The 22,527-nt window shown below is 39.8% G+C and overlaps 2 protein-coding genes across 2 annotated transcripts; both read right to left on the bottom strand.

Annotated features, from left to right (window-relative positions):
• Window positions 1–282: 282 nt before the first annotated feature.
• Window positions 283–9,943, bottom strand: LOC117666663 (neuronal pentraxin-1-like). Its single transcript, XM_034419428.3, has 5 exons — window positions 5,977–9,943; window positions 4,396–4,576; window positions 2,007–2,254; window positions 1,692–1,871; window positions 283–1,608 (listed from the first exon to the last, which is right to left on the bottom strand). The coding sequence occupies exons 1-5, from the start codon at window positions 6,694–6,696 to the stop codon at window positions 1,399–1,401; spliced, it is 1,539 nt and encodes a 512-aa protein (XP_034275319.1). The 5' UTR covers window positions 6,697–9,943; the 3' UTR covers window positions 283–1,398.
• On the bottom strand, window positions 8,482–16,646 carry LOC117666665 (uncharacterized). The gene is made up of 3 exons (XM_034419434.3): window positions 16,098–16,646; window positions 11,157–13,934; window positions 8,482–10,128 (listed from the first exon to the last, which is right to left on the bottom strand). Exons 2-3 carry the CDS (start codon window positions 13,904–13,906, stop codon window positions 9,969–9,971), a joined length of 2,910 nt encoding a protein of 969 aa, XP_034275325.2. The 5' UTR covers window positions 13,907–13,934; window positions 16,098–16,646; the 3' UTR covers window positions 8,482–9,968.
• Window positions 16,647–22,527: the final 5,881 nt, after the last annotated feature.

The following is a 22,527-nucleotide window of genomic DNA, read 5'->3' as shown; positions in this document are numbered from 1 at the left end:
GACCCTAACTCAACCTTTCAATTTTCATAGGCCTCCAGGGCTTCCTCAGTCACCTTTAACATAGATTGGGTTAAACATCTAACACAATGATATACAACTATTTTTGCTATGATACAGCAGAATGCTGGCCAACATGGTTTTCACAATGATGCATAATAGCACTTTACGATACTTGCAAAATCTGACACGGTTTCTAGAGCTGGTTAACACGGCCTCTGATTTTGGTTCGGTCCAGGTGCAGATCTACATCCAGGTTATATTAGTTGATTCACGGTTGAAACATTTTTTTTTCAAGCATGGCTTTATTCAAATTTAAAAGATATATACAGTACATAAATACTATTTAAATCAATGGAGGGTGGGGGGAATGGAAAGAGAGGCAGAAAAATGGTGAACTCAGAAAAAAATAACTTAGAAACTAAGATATTAATATACAATGTTTCATACTCTTCCTCTAGACCTGACTGGGTTTTTGGCAATTATTTCCTGAGAAGAAGCTAAAGGTCTACTAAGCTGGTAGAAAATATCTGAACAGAAATGCTGAGATTTTTTTAGTCATATGTATGATCTGTAAAAAAAGCCATTGATATTTTTATTGTCTTCATGAGCCATTCTGGCTCATGATAGAAGATTAATGAATGAATCTTCGAAAATCTTTGAGAATGTGATTGATTGATTGATTGATTGATTATTATAGTGCTCATCTCACCTACATGACTCTAGAAAGCTTGCAATAAATAAAATACATAATATAAATTTTTTTTTTAAAGCAGATAACAGTCGGGCATCATCCAATCAATTTATCTGGTAAGGTGATCATCTATTTCTTTAAAGAAAGAACATTCAGGAAAAAGATTCTGGAAAAAAATACTAACAAATTCTTTTTCCCATTCCTTCTTTGAATATCCAAAAAGTAGAAAACTGCTAGTCAAAAATTGGATTTTAATCTACCATAAATATCTTCCTAGTGGACCTATGTTACACATCAAGGTCTTGAAAATGAAGTGTCCTATTAGCCATATTGTCATCATGAGGAACTTTATTTTTTTGCTCCTGCTCCTACATTAAGAAAATCCCAATACACAGTACAGATTTATCATGTGGGAATGTTTCTTATTTTGAAAATTGCTCAGCTTTATAAAACATATATTCCAAATTATATTTCATTGTATTTCTGGATCTTAAGATTTTCCTACCTGCATACATAACCACTTTCTTTTTGTTGCACATGTGCCAAACACAAAGGCCCCCATTTTTTTGTCAAGGAACCCGGAAATTTTGATTTCCCAACCCTTTCTACCACTGTATGAAATAAATCTTGATCCCATGCTTTGCCTTTAATCATTAGGTATCTTTCTCTCCCAGATAATGTTATGTCCATGTTTCTTGGGTGGATTCTTAGTGGCAGGCATTATATGGTAGTTTGATCACTCCTCTATGAAGTTCTATAGAGTTTTCAGTCCAATTGATAAGATCACCACCAATGGAGCTACTGCAGGTTGCCATCTTGTAAATTTCAGCAGGTGTCACAATATAGCTCCACATGTTGAAATCTGACATTTCCCCAATGAAAGCTTGAGTGGCATCAAAGCGGCCACCAAGAGTATCCTGTGGAGGAAGAGTGCAATAAATATGTATTCAGAAGAAACATGCATAATAGTGACAGTACATAAAGTGAGAGGCCTATTTACCTGCTCCTGGCCTAGTATGAAAACACCACCAGGTTTCACAGGATGCCAAGGAGCCAAGTTGTCCCCACTCCCTCTTTGGACACCATCCTGATAAGATTTCCAGATGCCGTGCCGAGTTGACCATGTCACACAGATGTGGTGCCATTTGGCATCGTTAACGGCCAATGGCAAAGTTGCAACCTGAAAAACAAGGACAGAAGAGTTCAAATAAAAGTGGGAATGAGCAAACCTGGGAGTTATAAATATGGCAAGGTACTGAACTTAACACCTTCAAATATATCTGCTGCATAAATAATTACGAGATATTTATCCTACCTTATCATTAATGAGCAACTCCATGGGGTTATTTCCCCATTGAATAAGCACCACTTCGTTGGCTTGGTTGGGCACTGAGTAGGAGAAAGGTGTGCCTATTCCTGGGGATGAAGTTGACTTGAGCCAGAGACAGATGGAAAAGGCAAAGATTTCACGTTGCAGAGTGTGCTTGATCTTGATATACATATAGTTTGTGCGAAGAGGGAAATCCACATGAAAATGTTCGGAATGCTTATCTGCCTTGTTCCCTGGAGGACAGAAGAAAGCAGAAATGTGGCACTGCGCTACAACACAGGGAAATGGAGAGGAAATGGATTATCCCTATACTGCCAGCTGATCTGCTGACCTATTAAGAATTGATTTTCCAGGCTTGCTATGCTCTTTCCATTAATGAATCCCATGACCACTATCAATCAGGTCAAAGTTCATGAACTTTATCAAATTTTCTTTTTTCTTTGGTTATCTTGTCTCCATTTCATTCTCTTTGATACCTTTCTTGATTTAGATTTTGTGACAAAAGGGTCATAAAGGAGAGTTCTCGTGTCTTATTCTTTATAAAACACTATTTGCACTACATAAAAATTGGTAACAATCATCCATCTCGTGTTGAGCTGCCAAAGCACTGTCATATGGTTTCTTTCACTATTCAAGCTCATCTCTGCTCCACATTTTTAGATTTAGATTTTTTTTTTTTTTAGATTTTATTCAACTTCTATACCGCCCTTCTCCCAAAGGACTCAGGGCGGTGTACAGCCATATTAAAACACATATAAACCACAAAATTTAAGAACAATTTAAAAACAAATATATAAAATTTGGCCCACGAAATTAAAAACTAACAAACACCCAATTTAAAAATTCCTATTAGGCCAGCCCGGCTTGTTGGAATAAAAGAGTCTTCAGGGCAAGGCGAAAGGTATGCAGGTTGGGGATCATATGAACCTCTAGGGGCAGCTCATTCCAGAGGGCTGGTGCCCCCACAGAGAAGGCTCTCCCCCTGGGTGTCGCCAGTCGACATGGTTTGGCTGATGGCACCCTGAGGAGCCCCTCTCTGTGGGAGCGTATTGGCCGGTGGGAGGCTATCGGCGGCAGAAGGCGATCTCATATATACCCCGGTCCTAAGCCATGGAGTGCTTTAAAGATGGTAACCAACACCTTGAATTGCACCCGGAAGACCACCGGAAGCCAGTGCAGCTCGCGCAGGAGAGATGTTACATGGGTGCGCCATGTCGCCCCCATAATCACCCGCACAGCCGCATTCTGGCCACATCTATCACATGTGGCTGATTTTATGATTTAAGCTATATTTTCAGTCAACATTCCCCCCCTTTTTTTCATTCTGTCCATTGGTCTGTCTCTCCAGTAGGATAATGAGATACTTGAAATATTCCTCAAACTATCATGCTCTTTTAGCCATCTTGGTGCCCATCGCTTTTCCTGCTGATTACGTGATTATACGCTACACAGATTCTTCAGAAATGCAGAAGCGAATAAGTATCATTAAATTATTTAAACCCAAGTACTGTACTTGAATCTACATTTTCCATCCACTAATATTCATCAACATATTTACGTAAACCTCTTATTTAATAGTGGTTTTTAAAAATCAAGATTAAATTAATATAACCTACATACCCCTTGAAATTCTGGGCTTAATGTTAGTCATAATCCTTTGTCACTGGCTATGTTAATTGGGTCTGAGGAGAATTAAAATCTAAAATAGGTTAGAGTGGGACTATTCATATTCAAATTTCAGCATGACTGGGAAAATTCTTTGAGCCAGTCACACTCTCAGCTTTAGTTATCTCATAAAACCAGTTGTGAAGACGAGAGCTTTTTGAGAGAAAATGAAATAGAAAAAGCAATATGTAAATGTTAAATCACTGAAGTTCTCCATTTGCCTCAGATCTAATTATATCCTGCTGTCAGCCTTCTCCAATCCAGCGCCTATCCTACTAATCAGGCAGTATGATCCAAAATCTAATGTTTGGGAATTCGTGAATTATAATCTCTGATAACTGGAAGGCATCACTAGGAAAAACTATTTCTCATTTCTCCACAAACTTGGAAATAGCCACCTAAACATCTGGCTCCTTCATTGTCCATTTACTTGTCATTAAACCCACCTTTTATTATTAGTTCTTTTTATTTAGCAGTTTATTCAATTTACCTTCCTTTCTTCTACCCATCCATTTTTACTCCATGAATGTAGACCAAAGTCTCCTTTCTCATTTTGGCAACACCACATTTTCTTTTTTTCTTTTTCTTTTTTTGATACCTTAAAAATTAATTTTATTACTACAGAGCTTTGGAAAGTATCACAAGATTGTTTTGACTTGCAAGAAGGTCGCAACACTACCCACCTGGAAATTCAGGTTTAGTCACTCACCTTTCTCCACTGTGCGTCCATGTGAAGCATGCCTTTGTCTCATCCCTGTTGCTTTTGGTACGCTGGGAGTCTGATGTTCTGAAGTGTTGGATTTCTCATGGATCTGGTGCTCCAACAAGCTGATCTTTTCCTGAAGAGTATCCCACATGGATGTGGAGAAGGTTGAACTATTCCAATTGTGCTGAAGAAGTCAGCGCAAATGCTCATGTTAATTAAATTCTGCCATTTCTCTAGACCACTTGTAATGTGCTGCCTCTCTCCCTTCCTTAAAATTCTACCTGAAAGCCATTATTAAGCATTTAGTCCAATTCCTGAGTTCCTATACATTGGCCAAGCTGAATTTTAGATTGTATCTGCAAATAATTGTATGTTTTCTTCTTGTTTGAAATGAGATTCCCATTAATGGTGCCATCATCTATTCATGTTCTGTGCCTCATTATTACCATTTAACCCATTTAAAATTCAGTCCTATGCTTGTTTGTTTAGTCTTCTTCAGCCCAATGGGTCTTCCTTCCATTGCAAGTATGTAGAAGATGCTAAATTTAGCCACATTCCTGTACTAAACCTGTCACAGAACAAAGAACCTCCTGGAGCTCCAGAAAGAAGTTCTGCCAAAGGGAAGGACTTTTGCTAGTTTTGCAATAGCCACTCTACGCACAAAAAGATCATCTTGAATAAGTTTGCTCCATCTGAAGCTTCAACAAAATCAAAATTGATCCCAAGCACCTTATACCCTGTGCACGTGTGTGTGTGTGTGTGTGTGTGTGTGTGTGTGCGCATCCATCCATGTTTCTTCATTTTTAGGTAAGCAAAGTTATGACAATTGCAAAACATGGAATAAAAAATTAAATTAATTAAAAAATTAATTGACTTAAGGAAAAGAAAGGAAATATAGTAAAGTCTAGTTTATACAAACACCATTCACTATAGTTCTCCGTACCTTTTCCTCTTGAAAGCTATCCCCCCTTCCATTCCATGTGTATTTTTTTTTTTTTTTTTTAAATCCCTCTGCGTCCATCTCCCTCTGCAAAGTGACTCCTGCCATTTTCTTCATCGCTGCCTTTCGTTCTCTGGATATTGATTTTCTCAACCAAGAGTTGCTATTGATAGTGCAAGGGAGATTAAATAATTACGTTTAAAATCCCCCTTCACCCCATATATTTTCCAGAATAACACTATGGTAGGTAGGCACTTTAGAAAGATTAGAAGAAGCGGCAGGAAGATTTGTTGTGAGTAGCTAATTCTGGTAGAAACTTCAGTGTATGGGGAGGTAGTTAGCTTTTAAAGAGAAGGTAATAGCATTCCTTAGAATTGTTTGCTTTGATCATGTAAAACAAAATAAGGAAGAGGAGACGATTAAATGAAGGATCATACATGAAAACTGATGGAACAAGAATAAAAATGCTTACAATTGCTGGCTGATCAGCATTTTGGACAAATTAAAAAATGAAGGGATAAAAGTTGTAAATGCGAGGATGAGTATGAGGATTGATGGATAATAAACAAGTGAGTAATTAAGGAATATGTAGATTTGAGAAAATAGATTAAGAGCATTGAGAAGGATAAGTTAAAAGCTAATACCTGTAAATGCTCCAGTCTCTCCTTCAGGGATTTCAACATTCTCTCCATCTGATGTATTGCAGCAGATGCCTCATTGGGTGGATCTTCCATAGCATTAATTTGAGCAGATGTAGGCGCCTTGTGAGAAGAATCATGAGTGTTGTGCCCAACCTGTGGTTCGTGGTTCCCAGGTTGTGCAGTTTGATGATGCTCATTCTCTTGGGCATGGTGGCCTTCATGGGGATCTTGATGGCCAGCATCACGGTGTCCCCTATGGCCATCTTCATGGTGAGACTGGTGAGCATCCTCATGATGTCCCCTTTGAGCATTATCATGATGGCCCCGATGCCCACCTTCATGATGGCTGTGCTTATGGTTATGATTCTCTTCCTGATGATTTCCATGGTGCTCACTATGCCTCCGGGAATGGGTTTCACAGTGGCTCAGTTTGGCTGTCAGTTCTCTCATGGTCTCTCTCTGGTCAAGGATCATTTCCTTTTGATGCACCACTGTCTCCCGCAGATGCAGGATGGTTTCCTTAGCTTCTTCTAGAGTCCCCACCCAATGGCCATTGCCTGCACCATTAGCTGTGCCTCCATGTCGTTGATGGCCATTTGACTGGCAACCATTATCCATATCCAATGGCATAGGACTGCAGATAAATTTGGGTAAGCCATGTTCAGAGGCTATCAGTAGTGGGGAAAAGATGAGGCAGAGCAATGTCCAGTGCATTTCGATCATCAGAGGTAGGATGTTTGGTGGATGGGAAAAGGGTAGAAGTGGGGATGGAAATGGGCTGGCCAGTTCAGGATAAATTAGAAGCAGAAGCAGATGATAACTTCCAGAAAGGCCAAGTCTTTACAGCTTAAAGAATACTATTGTACAACAGATTTCAATCCTGTACCCGTCATCCAGATCTCCTCTTAGATGACTAATAAAATTCCACCAGAAAGAAATTCAGTCTTTATCAAGAAGGAGACGCAAAGATTTTTGACAGAGGAGAAGATACTCTAGATGAAACTCTTCAAGTCATGTTTGGTTCACCAGGTCACCAAGTCTTCAATACCCACAATGACTGGTTCCATTGTCTCAGAAACTGAAGCTTTTCCTTCTTCCCAAATATCAATTTCTTGCTTCTCAGCAGAGCCAAACTGCCAGCAGACATCCAGGCACTATAGTCAGGTGGGTTTTGTTCTTTTTCTGCCTTTCCTTCCTGTCTAATTTGCCAAATCCACTGGTGATGAGGAGCAAAGCATCGTTTCCCTTGGTGACTGAGAAATTAATGGGCTTAAAGTGTTACAGCAGAGCTTTTGCCTTCACCACTGCCTACCATCTCTTCTCTGTTGCTAAGGCTTCTAGCCTGGCAGCCTATATATAACCCCTCCTGAGAAGCTAAAGCTTCAGTCAGAAGAATTAAGGTATCAGCCAAGAAAAAATAAGCTAAATCCAAGCTATGAAATTATTCCTCATTTTCTCTTCTAATTGCAATAATTTACCCAGAGTATATCACTCCCAGCTGGATTTAGAGTATGTGGAACTCCCAACAATAGGAAAGACAATTGTGTCAGTAGCTAAGACACACACACACACACACACACACACACACACACACACACACATACACATACACACACACACCTGTATAAAATAAATGTGCAGCTAGATGATCTACAGACATACCCTGCTTTTCCACTCAAGGACCTAATCAGATAATTTTAACTATATGAAAAGCAAAGCATTGTGAACTAAATTATAAACATTACATTCTCAATACTAAATTACTGGTACATTTATCACAATGTATTCCACTGTCCCAAGGCTTAATTAAAACTCGGACCACACGTTTCTGAATAGTTTTTATCCCAGAGCTATAATTGCACTCAACAATGAACTAAAGGGCCACCATCAGTGAGCTGTTGGACAGCATTACTTGGTCTGTTGTGTGGATGTTTGGGTGGTTTGAGGGTGGGGAATTTGTGGGGGGGTGGGTGTTTGAGGATTGTTATGTGTGTTGGACCTGGTCTTTGGGTGTTAAGTGAATTTCATTGTATGGATATACTGTGTATAGGCATACAATGACAATAAAATTATTATTATTAGGAAGTTCAGGACACCTCCAACATGATTTGTTGTTGCCTTTGAAACAGGTGTCTTGCCAATAATTCTGATGACCATTGCAATGTAGATTTAGAAATTCTTCTACCAAATTCTGATTTCTCCGAGACAGCTCATTTACCATATTGATAGTTTGCTTTTTTCCCTCTACAATTCCTAACTTCAGTAGAATCGAATAGATCATTAAATGCTAGAATTAATATAAGGCTGAAGGATTATTAACCCAATGAGTTTCACCCATTTTAAATATAGATGTAAGTTAGACCCTTATGCTGGCTTGTTTATAATGTTATTTATTTGATTGTAGGACAAGATAGTCCAATATGGATTGGGATACCCATCCGTGACCAATGGAAAATATAATCCTTCAAACAGCCTCCCAATTTAAAATGAAAAGACTCACAATCTAGATTAGGCCATTGGGCATTTATAATAAAGAAAACGAAATATACAGATTGGAATAGGACAATACTTAATATGTGTTTCTTTAGTTTAATCTTTGTTTCTACTGCAAAGAAATGACTGAAGAGTATAATATTGGTATGAAAGAATATCAAGGAATCCAACTGCTTCTTTCTGGAATTTATGCCCAGATAAATCTCTACAGCAGAGCATCTTAAATTAAATCATAGTAATTTGTTTTCATTGAATGTAATGTGATTCAATTGTTCACTAACTTAATCTGGATTTAATCATAATCCAGATTTAACATATAAGGATCAATTTAACATCTAAGACTAAATATAGACCAGAAACAGGAATCAAAATACAGAGTTATTTCTTTTAAAACTCATGTTACCAGACCATTTAAAGTGGAATCTTTTAATATAATCCAACAGTAGTTCAGAATTTTGATCTTGTGACAAGCAACGATCTTATTGTATTATTATGAATATAAATTAACTTTTGGGGATATTTAATTTAATAGCTGGAAAGTAAAGTGTACAATGAGCCATAGCATACGATTGTAGTTGATTGGTTGGAGAGTGCTGGCTCCTGCATGAGGCAATCTAGGCTATGATTGGTTGCTGTGGATGTAAAGGGGGAGTTTCCCTTTCCCCCCCTACCTTTTTTCTTCTGCGCGCTCTGTACTCTGTTTTGATTTACCCCATGATGTTCCTGACTATCTTGTTTGCTGTAAATATAAATGTTAAATATATCTATTTATATAAAACTACAACTTCGGGTCAATGTCTCTGAGTTCATTTGGAAACCTGCTGCTCAATTCCCTGACAGACTTTTTAAAAGAAACCTCAATTTTTATTCATGAAAATTTTGTATTTTGTTCCTTCAATGTATTTTTGCCTCCAATTGGGACCATAATTATTCAACTCACAAATCATCCTGTGAGTGTGTGTGTGTGTGTGTGTGTGTGTGTGTGTATACATGCATGCATACATGTATATATGTATGTATCAGAGGTGGGTTGCAGCAGGTTCTGACCAGTTCTGGATAACCAGTAGCGGAAATTTTGAGTAGTTCGGAGAACCGGTAGTAAAAATTCTGACTGGCCCCGCCCCCATCTATTCTCTGCCTCCCAAGTCCCAGATGCTAAAGGAGGAAATGGGATTTTGCAGTATCCTTCCCCTGGATTGGGGAGGGAATGGAGATTTTACAGAATGCTTCCCCTGCCACGCCCACAAAGCCACGCCCACAAAGCCACACCCACAGAACCAGTAGTTAAAAAATTTGAAACCCACTACTGGTATGTATGTATGTATGTATGCATGTATGTATGTATGTACAGTATGTATGTAAATATATTTAATCTAAGCATCCAGACTTGGAAAATACGGCATCCATCTTCAGCAGTACCTATCAACCTATTATCTTTAAATTATTTTAAGACAAAAAATAATGCTAAAAAATAATCATAGTCACATTCTTCCTGGTTTCAGTTACTCAGTTACAGTGAACGGTGTGACATTGAGTTGTCTCTCAGAGCCTAAGGCCCCACACAATTTGGTCCAAAATATATCTTCAGCCTCAGGATCTTCAGGCCAAGTCAAGTAGCTCTCTTGTTTAATTAGTTTCCTTAGGCGATGATAAGGAGACAACCTAGAAAATAACCAAAGGATTGACATTTTTTTTTATTTTCCCCATCTCAGACACAAGAACAGACATAAAGTAATGTGTAAGGAAAAGACACACGGAACCCCCCCCCCAAAGCCAACTGTTGGACGATACTTCTAAACTTAACAGGACAGCAACTGCTCTCTTCTGTTGTTCTTCAGCAACTGATAGAAAGTGGGATGCCATCTTGAATAGATATTGTAGACCAGTATTTCCCAAACTGTAACTTTAAAACATGTTAACTTCAGCTCCCAGAATACCCCAGTCAGCATGCTGGCTACGGTATTCTGGGAATTGAAGTCCATATTTCTTAAAGTTGCAGAATTTGAGAAACACCACATAAATTTTTCATCTACACCCAAATAGACCTATATTTATCTCTCTTTTAAAACCATCTCTGAACTGGTTATTATCATCCTTAGATCAGGTGGCACAAAAAATTCTATAAATTAATGATAATCCGGGTAAAGATTTTTGTTGTCATCATCATTCACTTCCAATCACTGGGTGGTTGCAAATTCTAGCGTAGTCTCTCAAATAAACACCTTCCCGTTGTACTTGGGCTGTTAACTCCCAGGATTCTTAGGTACATATCTAGAGAGTGCCAGGTGGAGAATCTGACCTACCATGAGGTACAAGAAAATCTCTGCCTAGCTACATCCTCTTTCCATCTTTACTCGGAAAAATGAGGATTAGGCAGATACCCTCCAGATGGCTCAGTGGGAGAGGTGGTTGGGGAAAGCTTTATCATAGAATCATAGGGCTGGAAGGGGCCTTGGAGGCTTTCTAGTCTTAACTCCCTGCCCAAGGCAGGAGTCATATGGATCTCTTTTTTCATTATGGAAAAAGTTATCTCCTGCTCATTCTTCCTTTATCCAACCTTCTGCATCCTAATTGCACTCTTCTTCTCACAAATCTTTTCTTCCCATTAAAATATAAGTAGATGAAACTCCTGCTTTATGTTACAATCTTTTTAAGACCACCTTCATGAGGATCAACTGTTCCCTACTCACCTGTAGTTCGGGATTTCTTCCTTAAAGACTACCACCAAAGGGTCATATCCATGATAGTAGATATTGGAACAGGCAAGTTGAATTTCTAAAGAACACCATTCATTCTCCAGGTAATTTCTGCTCACCAGGCACAAGGTCTTACGGCTTCTGCTTATTCCATTCTGCACATTATCTATATAGTATTGTCCAGGGGCAAAATCTCTAGGCCCAAAACACAACCGGAAGCAGGGTTCATGTTGTTTTTCCAGCTTTTCCAGAATGTTATCGATCACCCATTTGTAGTCATGACTACAGCAGGAAATGTAAGCATCATATTGGTAGTCCCGTCCTTTGGGGCGCAGTTGGTTATAGCCCCAACCTCTGAGGAGATAAAAAGCATATCGGAAAGTCCAGCCTAACTTGGCATAGATCAAAGATAGAAGCAAGAACAAGAGGATGGTAACTGTGGTAGCAATAAATAAATACATTTCCCAGTTGTCAAAGCAGAAGGATAAATCTTCATCAGCAAAAAGACGATTAGTCATTCCAGGACCAAAGCAATAATAGCTATCCAATAAGGCCACTTGAACATTTGGCACAGATATTGACCAGTTTTGGAACCACGCATTCTCACAAGAGCATATCAGTGGATTTTCAGAAACATCCAAATACTTCAGAGAGGAAAGTCGATCAAACGTTTCTTTACTGAAGTTCTTCAAATCATTGTTGCCTAGGTCCAGCTGCTCCAAAGAGGTCAAACCAGAAAAGATTTCTTCAGGTAGATCCGGGATGGCACTATCTTTTAACGAAAGATTATGTAGGTTAGTTAATCCTTGAAAAAAATGTGACTGGAGTTCCCAAGAGCCACGTTTCCCTGGTTGGATTTCAGAGAGGTCTAGGGATTCGAGAGTGGTAAAATTGATAAATGAAAGGTGGGAAAACACACTGCTGGGGTTTCCTTTCAAAGACAGAAACTTTAGATTCTCCAGCCCTTGAAAAAGTTTATCTGGAGGGTGGATTGGTAATTTAGGTGTCTGAAAACTAATATCCAGTTTCACAAGGGAGTGGAGACCCTGAAAAGGGCTTGGAGTATCATATTTGTTGTAAGTAAAGAGACGGTTATAACTGAGATCTAATGTTTCCAGCTGCGTCAGTGGTTTAAAGACTGATTCAGAAAACTTATATATGAGATTTTGATCCAAGGCAAGGTATTTTAGAGAACTGAGGTTCCGAAAAGCAGATCTCTGAACAGTCAAAATTCTGTTTCCTGAAAGCAAGAGAGTCTTCACATGCAGGCGTAAAAAGGCATAATCCTTGATTAGTGTAATGCTGTTAAAACGCAAATCTAAAAACTCCATTTTACGAGCATAGATGAAAGTGTCGCGGGTTACAGCTGTAATCTGGCAGGTATGAAGAATAAGTGTCCGCAATGCTGCCATGCCAAAAAAAGATTGTTTTTGTAGATTGGTCAGGCGGTTCTTTGATAAGTCCAAATAGCTTAAATTCTTCAAAGCAGCAAAAACAAAACTATCTAATTCATCAATTTCATTTCTACTCAGGATCAGGGTTTGCAATGGTAACCCTTTCCCCCAAGTATTAGGACGGAGTTTCAATATCTTGCACTTATCCATAGAAAGATACTTTAAGTTCCGAAATGTTTCGAATGCTTTATTTTCCAGGTACTTAAATTGTGAGGTTGACAGAGTCAACCAGGTGAGATTAGTGCAAGAACCCAACTGTTTCAACTGAGTATTGTTCAGCTTGGAACGTTTGATATCCAGAGAAATTAAGGATGGAAAACTTTGGAAGACAGAGCAAGCCACTGATAAATTTGTGTTTAATGATGGATGCATACTGGATAAATGCAACATAGTCAGGTTAGGAAGGGATATGTTGATAAGCTCAGAGACCTTTAGAAAGTTCGAGTCTAAAGACAGCTCTGTCAAAGCAGGTGTGGCTTGAAAGGATCCAGCTTCCAGTTCTGACATGTTATTAATACTTAGGTCCAATTGTTGCAAGCTAGGAAAGGAACAATTGGACAAGTCCAGACTGTGAATGACATTTCTATTCAAACTGAGATTCCTCAGGAAAGGGAAATTGAGTAAGGAAGGACCAACACATGGGGCACAGATGCTATTGTTACCCAGATCCAGAATGGTAAGTTGGGACAAGTTTTTTACACCTATAGCAATCTCTTGAAAACTAGAGAGTTTATTGGTGGAAAGAATAAGTTCCCGAAGAGCCAACTGGAACATGAATGAACTCGGATGCACTGTGGCAATTTTGTTATTATCCAAGTGCAATACATGGAGATGTTTTAGATTGGCTAGCAAAGCAGGACCTATAGCAGTCAGTTGGTTCCAACTCAAATCTAGAACTTCAAGGTCTTCCAGACTTCGAAAGGCATTGGGTACAATGTATGATATGTTGTTATGATTCAGATACAGTTCCAGTAAACCAGGAAGGTGGGAAAAAGTGGTAGAATTCAGCATTTCAACTAAGTTGTGGGAGGCATTGAGCCAATAAGTCACATTTGGCAGAGAAGCAATGGCAGAATTCAGGTCAACGATGGCATGGCCACTACAAACAGCAAGGCCAGGTCTGTTAGGGGAAAGGACACAATTCTTGAAACCAAAACAATCCACATCCCACTGTATCCATGTGAAGAGGAGTAGCAGTGTGCAAAGTTTCAAGGAAATCTGGTTCAAAGCAGGCATAATCATAAAAACATTAGGCATATGTGCTGGCTTTAGGTTTACTGTGGGCTTCATCAGTGATCATGAAAAAACTTCATAGGTCCTGAAATAAGAATATAAAATATTTCTGGTTAGTTAAAAAGAAAGTGGAGAATAGACATGCTGATGCATAAGCAGTGACCTGAATCCAGCCACTTTATATATAACTTTTATTTGATATAGGACAGTGGTGGGTTTAAAATTTTTTTACTACCGGTTCTGTGGGGTGGCTTGGTGGGCATGGCAGACGAAGGATACTGTAAAATCTCCATTCCCTCCTCACTCCAGAGGAAGGTTACTGCAAAATCCCCATTTCTTCCCGATCAGCTAGAACTCGGGAGGCAGAGATGGGGGCGGGGCCAGTCAAAATTTTTACTACTGGTTCTCTGAACTACTCAAAATTTCTGCTACCGGTTCTCCAGAACTGGTCAGAACCTGCTGAAACCCACCTCTGATATAGGAGTTACTTCCAGATGATTGTTATTCTAACAGAATAACAGAGTAACAGTGTTGGAAGGAAATCTTGGAGGTCTTCTTTTCCACTGTTCCCCAACCTTTCTGGGTTGATGGCCCAGTGCCGGGGCGGGGGGAGGGGTAGAAGAGGGGATGGTTTTGTGTGAAGGGTAGGCATGTATGCACACACATACAGCTTCATTTGTGTGAGTGGTGGCACCTGCAATGAGCGCTAGTGGAGCTGCAAGCACCGGCACTTGTCGCTCACACGTGGGGCTGTGGGCGTGTACACACTAGCCCACCACTCACGTGGCCCAGTTGCGAATGGGCCATGGCCCAGTAGTAGGCAGTACACAGTTTGGGACCCCGTTCTAATCCAATCCCCAGTTCAGGCAGGGAACACTATAACAATTCAGACAAATGTTTCAGTCCAATTTCTTCTTAAAAACCAGCTAGTTCCATATTGAGTGGGACTTAAAACTAAGTCAAGGCTAATGTAAGTGACATTGATTTCAATGGCTGCAGAAGTAGGTCTGAATCTGGGTGCAACAGTGTCATAAATTTGTGGCTTTATTTCTTCTCTATTTGGAGAAAGATAAATATGGAAGTAAAGACTTAAGGAAGTAAAAAAAAAGTCTCATTAAAATTAGCTTAAATTGCAGTTTCATTCTTGGCCTCTGCTTAAGTGATGTATTTTTCTAGTAACTCTAATTGTACAGGCATCTGATCATCACAGCTATTATGACAGTACAGGTAGCCCTTGACTTATGACCACAACTGAGCCCAAAATGTTTGTTGCTGGGCAAGGCAGTTGTTGAGTGACCTTTTTTGCTACTGCTGTTAAATGAATCACTGCAGTTGTTAAATGAACCATGTGGTCGTTAAGTGAATCCACTGACTTTGATTGTTGGAAGCTGGCTAGAAAGGTTACGTATGGTGATCACATAATCCCAGGACAGGACAACTGTCATAAATACATGCCAGTTTGCCAAGTGCCTGAATTTGGATCATAGGACCTTGGAGATGCTGCAATGAGTTGTAAGGGTATAAAACAGTCATAACATGTAACTTTGAACGGTCATTAAATAAATGGTAAATCAAGGACTACCTGTATATAAACCACTGAAAACCTGTGTTTAAAATAATAATACCTACAAATAGAAGTAGAACGACTGTGGCAAAAGAAAGCAAAGATACCATCAATAATACTAGACATCTTGGGTGCAATCTGAAGCATCACTTGAACATCACTGGCATTGACAAAATCACCATCAGTCAATTGCAAAAGGCAGCTTTACTTGGAATGCCTTACATTCTGTGACCTTTAATACCCTCAAACAGCATCTGCTTATCCCAGGTTCTTGGGAAAGATTCGGGGGAAAATGCCAAATCTAGTCTAAACATTTGAATGACTATGCAACCAACCATAATAATAAAAATCAACAGGGAAAAAAAAAAACCCCGCAACATCAATCAAAGCAAAAACCAGAAGCAGGAACTACAATGGCGAGAAGCGCAGTATAAAATTCCATTCAACTGCAAAAAAAAAGAAGAAAAAAAAGAAACAGAAAAAAACTGAAGTTCTAAAAACACTAAAATGGTTTTCAAAATAACTGAATGCATAATCAGGGCTACCTCTTGGCTAAAAGGACCATATAGTAATGTAGATGGTATGCAAGTCTCTCTGGGGACAGCAACCAGTATATAACCAAATAACCATCCCTTTTAAGGGCATTAGCAACACTTCCCTGCTTTGGAGAAGGTAGAACCTCACCTTAGCAGGTCAAATGTTGGTTGATGAGTATGACTAGAAGAGGACTTCAAGGCAATGTGGTTGAGTGAATTCAGAAGAGTCATATACCAGGGACCGACATAAATCCTGTAGATGGTGTTGGTCTTCAGCCAACACAGAATGGCCTCCAGATTGTTGGTTTATTTCATAGATTTCAGAAATCAAAGACTGGTAAGAATTGTCTGACAGCAATTTTCCCAGGACCAAAAATCCTGTCTTTGTTGTGCCTTTCCAGTAGTGGCTGTATAAACTGCAGGGCAGGATTAAAAAAAAAACCAAAAAAAAAAACACTTTGCTTTAGCTTCCCCACTTCCTCCTTACCAACTGAGCCTGTGTAACACCAAACTTCGGATCTAAATCAGATTCTGCAAAATGATTGGCAAGCTGGATTTGTCTGTCTTTAGACCCGGATCTTCTTTGATCTTTTTTGTAGTAGCAGTGAAACATTTTCTTCTCTCGTCTTCTGTATTCACCCTGGCATTTGGAGTGAAGATCTTTCTACCTCACAAATAGTTTCGGTTGGGTGCCCTTGGAAAGTGAAACCACAAACACATACAAAAGAAACCCTTCTCTTGATCAGAGGAGAAGGAAATGACACATTTTCTTATTGTCGGGAATAACCCTGGGTTGATTTCTTTTTTTTCCCCTCCTATAGTTTCTCTCAGATAATCCAAGTTACTGATTATTTGGTGATTTAGAACAAAGCTGCATATCTTCCTATCAGTAGAAAAGCCAAATAAAAAGTTGACATTGAAAATTATACTTACTTGCATGATGGCCCTGCAAGAGAGTAAGGTGCTTGTGTTATTAAAGATGCAAGAAATATTCATGCAGGGGGGGGGGAGGCAATCTGTTAAGAATGGGATTTCAGATAGAAAAGAGACAGACAGGCAGACAGAGATGAGGCAGAGACAAAGGCAGAGGTAGAGATAAGGAGATTTTTCAACAGAACAAAAACAGTACAAATAAGTGGCTTTTGATCTTTCTAACAGCAGTTATAAATGCGTTTGTACTTTACTCTATCTCTCTCTGAAATTGCAACATAATTTCCTTCTTTCCATAATCTACTCTAATAATCAAATCCATAAATCACTTGGGGTTTTTTTTTTCTTTGTTTAAGCAAGAAGTCCAGAAGGAGTTTCCAGTCATTAATAAATTCAGGATTTGACCCTTCTCTAATTTTGTCATCTCTGCTAGTTCTGTCATCTTCTCTAACCATTTCTCTACTATGGATATTTCAAAATCTCCCCCTTTTTGCACGTACAGTAATCTTACGGCAGAGATCATTTATAAAAAAATAATCTTCCATGTTTCTTTTCTAAAGAGTCTGTCTTTAAAATTCTTTGTATTGTTGTATGTATTTGAACCCAAATTTCCTGGCCTTATATATATATATATATATATATATATATATATGTTAAGCATGGGATTCTCTCAATGTTACCAAACTCTCAAGAATATACTACAAATTATTATTTTTTATGTCAAATGCTCCAATTTTTCTAACATGTGGCTTTTTAAAATGTTTGTACAGTGTGCGTGGTTGTTTTTTTAAGCAGAACTGCAACCAGGAATAATCTTATTTATTTTTTTTTAGTTCTCCCATATCCAATGGTACTTTGTCCATATTTTTGATTTTTTTAAGAATTCTTTCTCACTGTAAGCCATTCAATCTTCTGCTATTCTTTAGGATTAAACGTGATCTCGCTAGAGTTTCTAAAAATGAACATTCTGAGCAGAAAATATATGTTCATTAATGCAAATTTGTTCTTTTATAAATAAACTAAAAAATAGAATGGAATCAGGGGTGAAATGCTCCCAGTTCGGACCAGCTCGGGCGAGTAGGTAACGATGGCAGTGGGCAGTTCGGAGAACCGGTAGCAAAAATCCCTGCCCCCGCCCCCCATGCCCAGCTGAACCGCGTGATCATCAGAGGCTTTTTTTCTTTTAAATGGCTCTGACGATCCAAGCTCTGACGATCCCAGCTGAGTTGCCTGATCATCAGAGGGTTTATAAAAAATTGATTGCCTGATCGTCAGAGCCTTTTGAAAGCATTTTTTTTACATGGTTTTTACATGTAAAAAATGGCTTTAAAAGTAAAAAAAAAAAATGGCCACGCCCACCCAGTCACATTACCACCACCCCCACCAAGCCACGCCTACAGAACCGGTAGTAACAAATTTTAGATTTCACCACTGAATGGAATGCTGTATATGCAGAATGTCAGTACGTGGTGGCTCAGTCGTTAAGACACTGAGCTTGTTGATCAGAAAGATCAGCAGTTCGGCAGTTCGAATCCCTAGCACCACGTAATGGAGTGAGCTCCTGTTACTTGCCCCAGCTTCTGCCAACCTAGCAGTTCGAAAGCACGTAAAAAATGCAAGTAGAAAAATAGGGACCACTTCAGTGGGAAGGTAACAGTGCTTCGTGCGCCTTTAGCGTTTAGTCATGCCGGCCACATGACCACAGAGACGTCATCAGACAGCACGGGCTCTTCGGCTAGAAACGGAGATGAGCACTGCCCCTTAGAGTCGGGAAGGACTAGCACGTATGTGTGAGGGGAACCTTTACCTTTACTTTATATGCAGAATGTCAGATTGATCATAATATAAGTCACTATAAGTGAGATGGGCGGCTGTACAAATATGATAAATAAATAAACGCTATTACATTAACGTTATGTCTGTTCTGCATCAGAGTCCACCACTTTATTTCTTTACACTGTTGGAAGATAAGAATCTCAATGACACACACACCCAGTGAGGTCACACATCAACCCCAATCATCTCTGATTCACTGACAAACTACAAATAAAATACACCTCTTTCAACCTTTCTGCCTGCCTTTGACACTCGGGCTGCACCTGATTAAATGCATCTGTCTGCGTTCCAGAAAATCCCAACTCCAATTAAAAACTCCGAAGCAAGCATTTTCTCAAAGTTCCTTTTATTGAAGTAGGTATTCTGGCACATCTGGGAAAACCCGAATCTGAAAGTTCCAGGTTTTCCCTCAGTAAATCAAAACCCCCCAAACCATCCTCTCACTCATCAGTCCATCATATGCTCCAATCAGCATCCATCCCATCTCAAGACAGCACTCCAACCACTCCTTCTCCAGATGCAGGATCGTCCTGACCTTGACCGAAAGGAAGAATGCTGTTTTGTCTAAATACATTTCCTCTACTAAATCCCCCCTCCTACTTTCCCACGCATGAGAAAGTGGAAGTGTGCAAGCTTCCGGAGCTTATATGGCTTCCAAAGCTGACAGCATCTCTAAGTATCAGCCAACCCAAGCAAACAGACATAAAAGAGAATTCCCCTCAAGATAAGGGATCTCAAGACTGCTTCCTGAATTTTAAGATCCCTCTTAAAATTCCACAGCAAAGAACAGTTTATACAACTAAGGTCACACACATTCAGGATGAGAAATGGATTTTCTTCTCCTGGACTTCACAGGCCTCCAGGGCAGGTTTACACATTTAAGGTACTGCACATCAAAAGTTCAATACTTGATGATCAAAGTCCTTTGTTCCTATAAGTACAGGTAGTCCTGGACTTATGACCACAATCGAGCCCAAAATTTCTGTTGCTAAGTAAGGCATTTGTTAAGTGAATTTTTCCCCATTTTAACACCTTTCTTGACACAGTTGTTAAGGAAATCACTGCAGTTGTTAAGGTAGTATTATTTATTTATTTATTTATTTATTTATTTATTTATTTATTTATTTATTTATTTATTTATTATTTGGACTTATACGCCGCCCTATCTCCGAAAGGACTCAGGGCGGCTCATAACAATAAAACACACAAAGTTCAATTTTTTAAAAATTTACCTAATAAAACTATAAAGACCATTAAAATCCCTTCTAAAACCCCTTCAGTCCAAGCTGGCCAGGTGAAATAGCCATGTTTTAAGGCCACGGCAGAAAGAGCGAAGGTCAGGGGCCACCCGGAGGCCCAGGGGGAGCTGATTCCACAGGGTAGGTGCGCCCACAGAGAAAGCCCGTTCCTTAGGGGTCCCCAGCCGACATTGTCTGGCCGACAGCACCGCAAGGAGGCCGTCCCTGTGGGAACGCATCGGGCGATGGAGAGCCGTCGCTGGCTGCAGATGGTCCACCAAATACCCTGGGCCTAACCCATGTAGGGCTTTATAGGTGATTACCAGCACCTTGAATCTCACCCGGAAGGTAACTGGTAGCCAATGCAGGTCCCGCAGGAGGGGTATAACATGAGAGTGTCGGGACACTCCCATCACTACCCGCGCGGCCGCATTGTGCACCAGCTGAAGCCTCCAAGTGGTCTTCAGGGGCAGCCCCATGTAGAGAGCATTGCAGTAGTCGATCCGGGAGGTGACGAGCGCATGAGTGACTGTGCGTAGGGCATTACGGTTCAGGTAGGGGTGCAACTGGCGCACCAGACGAATCTGGGCAAACGTAACACAGTTGTTAAGTGAATCTAGCTTCCCCATTGAGTTTGAGGGTCAGAAGGTCACAAGGGGATCACATGACCCCAGGACACTGCAACTGTCATAAATATGAGTCAGTAGTCAAGCATCTGAATTTTGATCACATGACCATGGGGATGTTATAACGGTTGTAATTGTGAAAAATGGTCACGTCACTTTTTTCAGTGCCGCTGTAACTTTGAACAGACAGTAAATGAACTGTTGTAAGTGAATTACTTGTGCTACCATTCTTAGCTTCCTAACCTTGTAGTCTACCTTCCAGAGCTGAATTATGTGTTCGTTTTTGCTGTCGAATAAATTTAACTTTATTTAAATTTAAAATAAATAAAAAATAAAATAAATAAAACTTCAAGCAGGCATCCTCTGCTCATTTGCCTGGCCATGGAATAGACCCAATTTTTCCCCCTCTAACAATGCTTTTATTTCTAGCATTGATAGGTATTCTTTGGGGGGAATTGAGGGCAATCTGTTGGGTTTTTTAGAATGTGCTTGGTGCATATGTGGGAGAGACAAAAAGGAAAAAAAGGTGTGGGCAAAAATGTAGTCTAGTTCAGGGGTCTCCAACCTTGGCAACTTTAAGGCTTGTGGATTTCAACTCCCAGAATTCCTCAATCAATTTTGATGGCTGAGGAATTCTGGGAGTGGAAGTCCACAAGTCTTAAAATTGCCAAGGTTGGAGACCCCTGGTCTAGCTGCAGAAAAGAGCTCTTTGCACAGGTAGTCCTTAATATTTGATTAAATTAAATTAGATGAAATTAGATGAAATTAATTTAAATTCTAACAGCACTAGGAAAAATGCTTTATTGAGGGTCGTTGACCTAGCAACCATTGCAAATATGGTAGTGTAGGAACTAAGCACCCACCCCTCTCCTAGAAAAATGGGATACTTTATAAAATATCAAAAGGGCAGAATATTTCTCCTAAAAGGGAGTCAGAAACTCTCTCTCACACGCACCCTTTTGTTAATGAGCCATTAAGGCCTGGGCCTGTCTATTCTACATAACAAAGATCTACCTCCTTCAAGCAGAGCTATAACAGGAATTGCCCAAAGCCCCTTCATTACATCATCACCCAGCAAGGCTCAACCAAGCCTGGGATATAGACAACCTATAAAGTTACCCCTGCATGGCCCCATGGGAGTCTGACAACCAATCAGAATACAACCTCAAATTCAAAAGCCCAGAGAGGGCATAAAACCCAGGCACTCTCAGCATTTCTTCCCTTTTTTGCCCAGAACCTCAAACCACGTGGTTCTGTCCACCATTAAAAACCATCTTTCCAATCAGCCACCATGTTTCCAGTGTCTTTCTCCCCACTTGGAACTAAACCCAGATGGACATTTCTTCCAACAGTAGTCACTTCCCAGCTATCCAAACATCTCAGAAGTGGTTTGGTTGCAAGATCGCTGGACTTTCGATCATATGAAGTCTTGCAAAATCATGACAAATTCCCTCAGTTCCTCAACTGAGAGGAAGTGCGATGGTGTCCAGACTGACTTCCTACTGGGGGAAAGTCACAGTTTGAAAATGGGCCTCAGTGTGTCAGACAAGGCAATTTCTCAGCTTAAAGAAGGAATACAAGCAACCTTGTTTCGCCTTTAAATTAATGCTGGAGGCAGGGAAGGGAACTGTGGGAAACAACAGGTAGCTCATAGAACTGGAAAGTTCAGCAGGTTTGATGAAACTGGCGTGTTCCATTCACACAACATCCTTAGTTTGGCTAAAAAGAATTAGGCATTTGGGATTCAGCATACAGTGAGAACCCAGGCCAGCATGTTCATATGTAATAATGGTTGTTTGAATGTAGCTTGTTGTGGGAATATAACCATTGTGGGGATTTTAATCTGGAAGCAGTACAAATAATGGTTTACATAGTTTGCTCAGTTGTTTCTTTGCAGACATTTGATTACCCCAGTAAGTAATCAGTGTGAGGGAGTGTGGGATTTGTT

This window comes from Pantherophis guttatus, chromosome 4 (genome assembly GCF_059756535.1).
Source record: "Pantherophis guttatus breed Tessera chromosome 4, ASM5975653v1, whole genome shotgun sequence".
NCBI classification, from domain to species: Eukaryota; Metazoa; Chordata; class Lepidosauria; order Squamata; family Colubridae; genus Pantherophis; species Pantherophis guttatus.
This window is presented reverse-complemented; position numbering and strand designations above follow the sequence as displayed.

What these genes read in the sequence shown, in the direction of transcription:
- LOC117666663 (XM_034419428.3), bottom strand. Translation starts at nt 6,696, where the DNA reads ATGATCGAAATGCACTGGACATTGCTCTGCCTCATCTTTTCCCCACTA. An exon ending in AGAGACTGGAGCATTTACAG is followed by an intron (nt 4,577 to 5,976) that starts GTATTAGCTTTT and finishes TGACTTCTTCAG; the next exon opens with CACAATTGGAATAGTTCAAC. An exon ending in TGGACGCACAGTGGAGAAAG is followed by an intron (nt 2,255 to 4,395) that starts GTGAGTGACTAA and finishes TCTGTCCTCCAG; the next exon opens with GGAACAAGGCAGATAAGCAT.
- LOC117666665 (XM_034419434.3), bottom strand. Translation starts at nt 13,906, where the DNA reads ATGAAGCCCACAGTAAACCTAAAGCCAGCACATATGCCTAATGTTTTT. An exon ending in GAAGAAATCCCGAACTACAG is followed by an intron (nt 10,129 to 11,156) that starts GTGAGTAGGGAA and finishes GTTATTTTCTAG; the next exon opens with GTTGTCTCCTTATCATCGCC.